Source organism: Sander vitreus, chromosome 19 (assembly GCF_031162955.1).
Source record: "Sander vitreus isolate 19-12246 chromosome 19, sanVit1, whole genome shotgun sequence".
Lineage (NCBI taxonomy): Eukaryota > Metazoa > Chordata > Actinopteri > Perciformes > Percidae > Sander > Sander vitreus.
The window spans coordinates 4764685-4775316 of record NC_135873.1 but is presented as its reverse complement, the minus strand read 5'-3'; the positions used below and the strand labels follow the sequence as shown (position 1 = coordinate 4775316).

The following is a 10632-nucleotide window of genomic DNA, read 5'->3' as shown; positions in this document are numbered from 1 at the left end:
TTTTAAATGTTTGGTTGATTGTTGTATGCTTAAATAATCGTTTGCTTTATCAGTACGCTGTCAGCAGTGTTTTTAATTGATCTTACATGATTTTCTTTAAACAGCCAGTTTAATATGTTTTATAATCTTTTTTTTCAATTAATCTAATAAAACTATCTAAAAACATGAATTGTAAAATTGTAAACAAAGCCATCTTCAGAATCAGAACCACCTTTATAGGCCAAGTATGTGTACACATACAAGAAATTTGACTCCGGTGTTTTACATTGCTCTTAGTGAAAGAGCGAGGACAACAAAGCTGAATAAAAAAGGTTTAAAAAATGACCATACCTAGAGATTGGCATGATTTTATTTCAGTTAGCCTAATAGCTGGTTTGATTTGCATTGAGAGATGATTTTATGGAAAGTACCCCATGCCAATCTCTAGGTATGGTGAAGGGAATGTGATGATGTGGGACTATTTTAATTCCAAAGGCCAAGGGAACTTTATCAGGATGCATAGTATCCTGGATCCATGAAATAACTGGCCTTTAAAAATAAAAATCTGCCTGGCTCTATGGGAATTTAACATAGGGGTGTACTTACTTATGCCCCCTGTATTTTAAGGAAGAACATTTATTTATTTACGATACATTATTCATTCACAAAGAAAATTGGTGTCCTTAAAGGTTGGATTTTTCCTCATTTTTTTTAATTAAGGCATTAAGATCAATTTCCAAATGATCCCTTTCCTTTCCTCTTTTTAGTCAACTTTAGAATGGGAGTATTCACTTATGCTTAGCACTGTGTATATATATATATATATATATATATATATATATATATGAATATATATATGTATGTATATATATGATAAGCAATGTTTCACATGATGGACAGCAGAAATAGGACGCAATAGTAACACATTATTTCATAACCACATTCAATTCGATTCAGGTTGAAAATGAGTAAAAATGGACATTTAAAATACTAACTGCAGTACAGTGTCTTAAAGCTGAATTATGTATCTACCACATGTCTCCTTTGAACGTCAGCTAAGAAAAATACAGACACACTACAAACAAACTAACGGATCGAGGCAGCTGTAGTCCAGCAACTCTGACTTTGTTTATGATTATGTAGATTTTTAGATTTGATCTCAAATCTTTTTATAGAGAAGGTAATGACAAATAGAAACACTGCTGGCAGCTTAGAAGTGGAAGTTTATTGAAGCATAAAATGGTCAAACATAACACATACTAAAGCCATCCAGGTGAAACTAAAATACATACAGTATCTTTTATTGAGACTGTTATTACCACTATTCATCACACCCCCAACCGGCACCTTCAGACACTGCCTACCAAGAGCCTGGGTCGGTCCGAGGTTTCTCCCTAAAAGGAAGTTTTTCCTCGCCACTGTCGCACTAAATGTAAATGTAAAACTAATTGTTTTGTCTTGGGGGAATTACTATAATTGTTGGGTCCTTGTATATTATAGGGTGTGGTCTAGACCTACTCTATCTGCAAAGTGTCTTGAGATAACTCTTGTTATGATTTGATGCTATAAATAAAATTTAATTGAATTGAATCAAAATCTGATATAAATGTGTCAAGCTTTTTCATCATCAATGAAAGAGATGCTGACTTTGCAGCTGAACTATCACGGATAACGGAACTAACGGATTCTTTTTACTGCTTATTGAGACACTGTCCATTCAAAGTACAGGAGCTTTTAAAAAAACAGAGGGACAGTTTACCAAAGAAGAAATACAGGACATAAAAACTAAATTGAAACATTTAGTTATTTTATGTAAAACTCTGTAGTCTTTTCACCAATTGCAACAAAAGATTAAAGCCATATTATGTATTTCCTTTCAATTATCTGCTATTAGGTTAAATGTACAAAATACTGTCTAATAGCAGAGGTGCACACAATAATCACGCTTTTCATTTAAGTTGCAAATACTGCTTAAACAACAATGTGGTCATATAAGTTGTCACCCATTCCATTGGTTTTGTCCTCAGATGTCTTTATCGATCTAGAAGAAAATCAAAGGAAAAAGAGATTTAAGGTTATTTGAGAAAAAGGGTGCTTTATGACATTTTACTCATGTTACAGAATGCTATTGAATACATCTCTATTGTGGTGCCAACTCATTTGTGTGAGATGAGATGTAAATGTCAGATTTAATAATCAGATATTTATTAAATCAAACATGTCTGAAAAGCAGCATGCTGTACAGTATATGAAACAGACAAACATGAAATCCCCAAAAGTCTAAAAGCCTCTATTTACTGTATGTGTTGCAGTGCACTCTCAATGCCAGTGTTAAAGAACTACACTGTGGCAGGCAGCACAGCGGCCAATACAAACTCATTATGTAGAATATTTGTACGTAATACAGTCTGTTGTACTTGACTGTACCTGCAGCTGATCCTATCGTCACATTGTAGTAAAGGCTGTCCTCTGGTTCTTTATTCCTCCCTGTTAGAAGGATCAGATGGATGCATGAAAAGACAACTTCCTGAACTTTATTTAGGCACTGTTGGCTTACAAAATTTTCCCAACTATTGCATGTTATTCTCACTAAATCAAACAAAGCACTCAACTGTCTCAACAAGTGAGTGTTTTAAGCTCAATCAAATAATATGAGACATCCCTAGATTCATTTGAAATAGATACTTTTTAAATGTAAGGGATCTTCAGTCAATCATTAATCATCTTGTTCTAGTACTTGTAACTCCTCCGTGTAAAACGCATAGTATTTATAAGAGAATATATGAACAATACAATAGAGCAACAACTTGACTGTGTAGTGTTTGTGTTACATGAATATGAGTGTCTTCAATGTGAGTGTTATATGCATGTCTTTAAGGTATCTTGTGAATTATGTTGTTGTCATTGTCTTATTTTGTTTATGTTTTTGTGTCCTTTAAAAATAAAAAAAATAAAAAAGTATTTACTGTACCATGTTCAGGTTCTTCAGGGCCTTTGATTGTTTCATAGAGACAAGCATCACCTACAGAGCAGTGAAACTCAAGCTACGGTCATATTAATATGAATTCTATACTTTTATAAAAGATATCACCAGAAATGTAAATGTTAGGCTTAGAACTAATGATAAATGATAAAGTTATTCAGGATTGAGGCTGACCATGGAGAAGAGAAGCGTATTGAGCTTCCACCTGGTTGGTCATGTGGTCTGTAGCAGGGCTCTGATTGGTGCTCTGAGACCTGGTGGGCCAGAAACATGAAGTCAACAGTGGTGGAAGAAGTATTCCGATCCTTTACTTAAGTAAAAGTACTAATACCACACTGTAAAAATATTCTGTTACAAGTAAAAGTCCTGCATTGAAAATATTACTGTTTAAGTATCATCAGAAAAATGTACTTAAAGTATTAAAAGTAAAAGTCCTCACATTTTAGAAACTGGAAACGATCCAAACAGTTGTGTGTTTAATGGTCTAATCATTTCAGCTGGACTTGTAGGCCGTTATATTGTTGGGTAGTTTGATTTATAATAAAATATTAGATTTTATAAACTACATGTGTTTTGTGTGCAAAAATCTTAATATGTAAAGTAACTAGTAACTAAATCTGTCAGATTAATGCAGTGGAATAAAAAGTACAACATTTCTCTCTGAAATGTAGTGGAGTACAAGTAAAAGTGGCATCAAAAGAAAAGACTCAAGTAAAGTACAAGTACCTCAACATTTGTACCTAAGTACAGTACTTGAGTTAATCTACTTAGTTACATTCCACCACTGGAAGTCAATCCAGTGGATTTAATAAGGAACATGTAATGTGCTGCTGTTATGTTCAGAATGAGAGAAGAGAGTGTTGTACTAACCTGCTGAAGCATGAATCTGTAAAAAAAAAAAGAAGACATTTGCTGTTACATTGTTTTGTATTGCATAATGTTCTATTGTTACTACAGGACAGGTAATTAGATCGGAATCAGACAGAAGGAAACGATCTCACCGTTTGACTTTCTGTAGCAATACAGAAACAGCAGCAGGAGAAGAATCAGTAAAACTCCACCAACCAGCCCAACAATCAACAGCACAGGAAATGGAGAGATTTCTGAAAAAAATAGAAAAGGTTAAACATCAAGCGTAACATTCTTAGTGTTAGTCTTAATAGTTTTAATTCATATTCATCATTCATATCGAGGCGAGGTGGTGACACACCACATGTACTGGATCTTATTGTAACGAATGAGGAACATATGATAGATGATATTCAATATCTAAGCCCTTCAGGCAAAAGTGATCATTGTGTCCTGTTGTTATACACAAATGTTGAATAACGTACCCATAAGAAGGAGCTACAATAAGGCCAATTATGATGAAGCATGTAGGGAATTAAAGAATTTTGATTGGATATCACATCTTTCTAATTAAGATGTTAATAGAAAATGGGTATTAATAAAGTCTAAGTTGAAGGAAATAGAGGAGAAGTTTGTACCTTTTGGTAAAATGAGGTCTCATATTAATAAAAAATATTCCTTTCCATTAGACGACATCACAAAAACAAAAATCAAAGACAAAAATAATCTTGGAAGGAAAGCATTATGAAGAAGACCAGAAATACAGCAGGCTTACCGGAAAGTTCGAAACATTGTGAGGATGAGAACGCAAAATTTAAAACGAAAATATGAAGAGGAATTAGCCAAGCAATCTAAATATAAACCAAAGGTTATATGGAACTAAATAAATAAAAGGACAGAAATAAAAACAGCAGTGGGTGATCTATATTGCAATCAGAATAATACTAATTCTATAAAAACAGATAAAGATATAGAAAAAGCAGATATATTGTCGGAATACTTCTGCAGTGTATTTGTTGAAGAGCCTGACGGGCAGATACCTGACATGCCAAGGTTGGAAGTTCAGCAAACAGAAAATCTAAAAATAACAATTGAAGACACAAAATGGCTTTTACAGAAAATGTATGTATATAAATCCCCTGGACCGGATTTGATACACCCTAGGATTTTGAAGGAACTGGCGATTGAGATTGCTGAACTGCTAACCGGACTATTTAACAAATTATTAGAGGATTCAGTTTTACCAAATGACTGGAAAGAGGCTCAAATTAGTGCAAGTTTAAAAAAAGGAAATAAATCTCTAGCGGGAAATGATCGACCAGTTAGTTTGACGTCAGTTGTTAGCAAGACAATGGAAAATTTGATGAGGACATATATAGTCAACCATATGAAAAGTAATACATTATTTAGTAGTAAACAATATGGCTTCATATCCGGGTGGTCAACTTCTCTTCAGTTACTCACAGTTCTTGACAAATGGTCACAAGCTTTGGATAGAGGACAGACAGTTGACTGTGTATATATGGACTTTCAAAAAGTCTTTGATACTGTTCCTCATAAAAGACTGTTATCAAAGTTAAAATCCTATTGTTTAGACAACAGAGTTATTTATTGGATACAGGATTTTTTGCAAAATAGAAAACAGCAGGTGGTAGTGAATGGTGCCACCTCAGATTGGAAGCCGGTAACATCTGGGGTCCCACAGGGATCAGTCTTGAGCCCTGTTCTCTTTGTAATATATTGTTATGAGTGTGGCCATATTTTTTCTTTAGCCTGCTGTGTGTTTTTTCTCTTGTTTTTAATTTCACATGCAAATAGGTGTGTGCCATAGCCGGGAGATAATTGGTGGAAAGCTTTCATGCCCGAACCTGTGATTGGCTGCAGCTGGGGAAACCACCTGATATATAAGGAGCCAAGATGGCGGCCATTTGCTGGCAGCAGGCATTTCTCATCCTCCTCATCTCCCAACCGGCCACACTTCTGCTTTTGTTTAACCTTGTTTTAGATTAGGTACCGTTTCTTTTGAATAGTAAGGGTGGACTGCCTGGTGTGTTAATCTTGTTTTCTCCTGTTTAATTAGTTAGGGAGGTAAGTCTTTTGTCATTCTTTTTGCCATTTTGTTTGTTAGGTCAATTTCTTATCACCTAGACAGGGTCGTTTGTTATTTTGGTGGTAGGCCACCCTGAAGCCTTGTATAATTTACCTATATCTATATGTTTATCCATATATTTTCTTTTTTTTGTAAAATAAAAGTTTTTCTGACATTCAAACAAATAATTGTTTGTGGCTACTTGGGAGACGGGGAAGTTGGGGCCTTTTCATGTTGTGTCCTATGCACCCCTAGACTGGAGCATAACATATATATAAACAATCTGCCAAATATGATACAGTCTGATGTTTACCTTTTTGCGGATGATACTAAAAATTTCAGAATAATAACAAGTGACACAGACTGAGCCCATCTTCAACAACCATATACAGATCTATGTAGTATGGGCAAATGGTGTGGCCAGTAGCTATTAAAAATGAACCCCGAAAAGTGTAAACATTTACATATTGGGAAAAAAAAAATACATTTTAGCCAATTATGTAGTTGGGGATATAGTGTTTACTCCTGTACAAGAGGAGAAGGACGTAGGTGTTGTGGTGGATGGTTCACTTGAATTCCACTCACATATTTCTGAAAAAGTTAAAAAAGCAACATCTATGATTGCAATAATAAAAATAACTTTTCAAAATGTATGCAAGGATATATTTTAACCATTGTACAAATCCCTGGTAAGATCCCATCTTGAATATGCAAGCTCAGGCTGGTGTCCATATGAAATAAAATATGTAGAAAAAATTGAAAGGGTCCAGAGAAGAGCTACTAAATTAATTGCAGGAATAAAAAATATGTCTTATGAAGATAGATTGAGGAAATTAAGTTTACAGACTCTCATATTTAGGAGATACAAAGGTGATATGATTCAGGTATATAAGCTTGTATAGGGAATATATGATGTAACAGTTGAGCCTATCTTTCAGTTTTGGAACAATAGGTATGAGACACGAGGGAATTCTTTAAAACTTTACCCTAGAACATGCCTGACTGAAAAGAGAAAGAACTTTTCACACTCCGTGCGGTAAAATCATGGAACGAGCTTCCAGAAGAAGTGGTGCGGTCCACTTCTATTAACTCCTTTAAGAATAGGCTGGATGCATTTTGCCTGGCAAAAGTTGTAATGTATAATTATAAAGCTTGTCAGTAATTTATGTAATTTATTTATAAATTGTTAGACAACTTCAATTATGAAATTAATGTGTTTTATGAAAATAAGATGTTAAAATGTGAATATATATATATTTGTTCTGTGTTTTTAGAGTCTGGAATAGAGGATTGTATATCCTGTACCAGAAATCTTTCAATAAATATCAACTATTTTCTTTACCGACTGGATCGCTGTACTCTGTGTAGTAAACAGGCTCTCCTCTTCCTCCTCTGCACCAGTAGACTCCTACTACTGAGACACTGATTGTTTCATTTGAGAGAAGAACAGCATCTGGTGTGGTCAGGGGTTCAGAGGTTTTCTCTCCTCTGTACCAGAAGTATTTCCAACCAGATGATGATGATGATGATGATGATGATGCTGATGATGATGGGTTCACAGAGCAGGTCAGGGTCACACTGCCCCCTGCTGAAACTTTGCTCAGTTGGGCCTTTGGTTGGGCTGTTTCATTTAGACCAAAGACATAAAAAGTAGTAATTATTGTCCCTGTGATCTAGTCCAGTTTGAAAGATAATTCAAATGAATAATACATTTTCATCCAGCATCCTTGGTGGTGCTACAACTAATTGTAGGAAATAATACAGAAAATATTTAATCACTTGTGTGGTATAGTAAACTGATGGAAATCAATAACAACTAGGTTATCACACTTATTAACCACTGAAGTTGTTGGTAAAATTAACCTAACATGGAAACAAGTCAGAACCAAGACACTTTTAATGATAATTTAAACTCAGCCTTCTCTTTTTCTCTTTGTTAAGTTTTCAGTGTCTCTACGATAATGCAGAGAAATCATCACTTTGCTTCACTCTTGGAATGCCTGCCTTAGTATAAAAACTACTTACGTTCCATTTTCAGTTTTATTGGTTCAGATTCTTTGTCCTCAAAGTTACACGTGTAAGAGCTCCCATCTGATTTTACTTGAACTGTGTTTTTTGATATTATCAGTGACTGATGGTTTGTGTCTATTTGAATAGGAGATCCGTCTTTGTAGAAGACAGCATTCTTCTCCTCTGTCTGAGTACGATGTCTACAGCGCAGAGTCACTGATTCTCCTTCAAACAAAGTGGATGCAGGAGTTTCCAGGATCACATCTTTGTCTGTAACAAAGGTCATACCTTGTTTTACTAAATGAGCTCAATTAAATTAACCTATAGTAAACAAATGTTTAAAAAGTATCAGCAATTAATGTTTTCAATATATTATAAATTGATATCATCATTATCATTACATGATGTGAACAGCTGAACCCTGCCCATCTTTCTTCTTATTTTAGTTCTCATGATTATGTGATCATTGGTCATTTACACAAAGTACAGGATTACAGTTACACAGCTTCATACACAGCATCAGTGGTCAAACTTTGAGGTCTCTTAATCTTAAAATAGTTTTTACACCAGATTATCAACATGTATACATTATATATTAGCACTTTGCCAAACAGGGTGATCATATCAACAAGGCTCTTAATAAATAAGTCGTAAAGTTGGTCATAGTGGTAAAACTTACCTGATACAGTTAGAGAGACTTTATTACTTTCTTTTCTAAAACGTGGCGAGATGTGTTCACCAATGCACTGGTATACACCACTGTAGCCTGTAACTAGTGGTTGTAAAGTATATCTCTTATTTGAGTTGAAGGAGAGGAATACTCGACCATCCATCAAGAATGAGTAATGCCAGTCGGTGTCTTCTCCTTCCCTCATGTCACATATGAAGGTAACAGACTCTCTGGTAAATAAAGTGGACCAGTTTGGTTCAATGGTCAACACAGCATCTAGAAACCAACACAAGATACAGAGTAAAAAGTGTTTTCTTTTTATTCAATGTATTTATCATACACTGACAAAACAGAACACAGAAAGAGGATGTGGTGAAAAGTGATGCAGTTGGTGATTTGTCATGAGTGAATATATAAAAAGAAATGAAATTATACAATTACCTTGAGCATGTCCACAGTAGAGGAGCGCTAAATTAAAGTTTGAAATCTCATCAGACATCAAACTGACAGAAACTATCAAATACAGTACATAATAATCTCAGACATTTAAAAAGTGTTATCAATGGTAACTATGATTTAAACAGAGAAAGTCACTGATGTACTCACAGAAAACCCCCAGCACACAGAGCACAGTGTGTCCCATGTTCACATCCAGCACCGACATTCTGTTACTCTGCTTCTAGGTAATGCGTTGATTTTGTTTGAACAACTGCAGCATTGGATCGGAAGTTTCGTTCAACTTCTGCTTTCCCTTCCTTCCCCCTTGGATTTGACCACAGGATATGTTTTGCACACATCTAAGAAATAAGACCATTGAATTGAATAATATAATCTCATAAACATACATACCTGTAACCCTTAATTTTGCATTAATATGTGTATGTAAAACAAATAATAAAGTATATTAAAAGGCATATGAAGCCCACTACTCTTGCAGCCATATTGCCTGTATTGTGATGTGTGTTGTATACATATCTTTGTATGCATGTACAGAACATGCTGTTTGTTCGTCTAACACTCAATAATGTGTGATATGAAATGTGAACTTTGGTGTCTTAAATCACTGAGTTGGTACAACTCTCTCATCTGAATGTAAAAACAGTACACTGCATGTTTCTTGTTACATTTATTATATTTTCGTGCATATTTAAGACTCATCCTTTCTCTGAGCACCAATCAGGGCTCTGCTACAGTCAATCCACAGCATGTATTCTATTTTCTTATCCACAGTCAGCCTCCCATACAATACTGAATGCTTTCAGGACTTTTTCACCACAGCTTATATGTAACAGACAATTCAACAATACCACTAACTGTAAGATTTTTTACAGTTTGAATAATTTAGTGACTTCACACTACTCAATAGTTTCTTTTAAGAAAAGAGTGAAATTCTTTCACATGAACATTTTTATTTTATAACATACCAGTTTTTTTAGGAAACAAAAAGGAATGAAAATCAGCAGTTTGCTTCAATAGATATATCATTTTATTTTGCCTGTAGTGGTTTATGTAATGACTGGAAAAAAGGTTAAAAAGTAAAGATACGTAATAACAATGAAAATTGGATGTCCTCGCTTGTCATCATCTCTAAATACAAATGAGTGTGGTGTTGCCATTGCTTCCACCTCCATTACTTTCTAAAAAAACAGTAAGTGCGCAGTTTCACTACAGTAAAGGTAGTGTTTTTCACGTTTTCACAACTGTGTATGTAACCTCAGATATCTTACCTGGACATATTGGTATCTTTGCTCTTTTACCTGTTCACTGTTTCTCTCAAATGGTACAATGGTACAATGTTTCAATCTTATTTGGTGGTTCTTTATTTCCAAAAAAGACGTTATGAGCTTTCCCTATATACTGTATATACAATATGTGTTCACTAACAAGTCTAAAACAAGAAAGCATTGCAATCAGCAGTGCTTGAAATGCACCAGGCTGAAATCCATACTGTTTTGAAATCGTGGTTAACAGTTTTGACAGCAGTGTGTTAGCATTTGAACAAAGTGCTGTAAATCTACAGTGTTGTGTACGTTGTGGTTGAAGCCATGGGAT

The 10632-nt window shown here is 34.7% G+C and overlaps 1 protein-coding gene across 2 annotated transcripts; it reads right to left on the bottom strand.

Moving 5' to 3' along the window:
• Positions 1-1400: 1400 nt before the first annotated feature.
• LOC144534453 (uncharacterized) lies at positions 1401-9285 on the bottom strand. 2 transcript variants are annotated; one of them, XM_078276385.1, is made up of 11 exons: positions 9187-9285; positions 9022-9048; positions 8590-8856; positions 7926-8180; positions 7243-7521; positions 3964-4065; positions 3833-3848; positions 3137-3216; positions 2951-3001; positions 2407-2466; positions 1401-2020 (listed from the first exon to the last, which is right to left on the bottom strand). In XM_078276385.1, the coding sequence occupies exons 1-11, from the start codon at positions 9242-9244 to the stop codon at positions 2013-2015; spliced, it is 1203 nt and encodes a 400-aa protein (XP_078132511.1). In that variant the 5' UTR covers positions 9245-9285; the 3' UTR covers positions 1401-2012. The 2 variants fall into 2 exon arrangements, with proteins under 2 accessions (XP_078132511.1, XP_078132512.1); XM_078276386.1 differs by lacking the exon at positions 9022-9048 and having other exon boundaries at positions 8590-8810; positions 9187-9268.
• Between the last annotated feature and the right edge of the window lie 1347 nt (positions 9286-10632).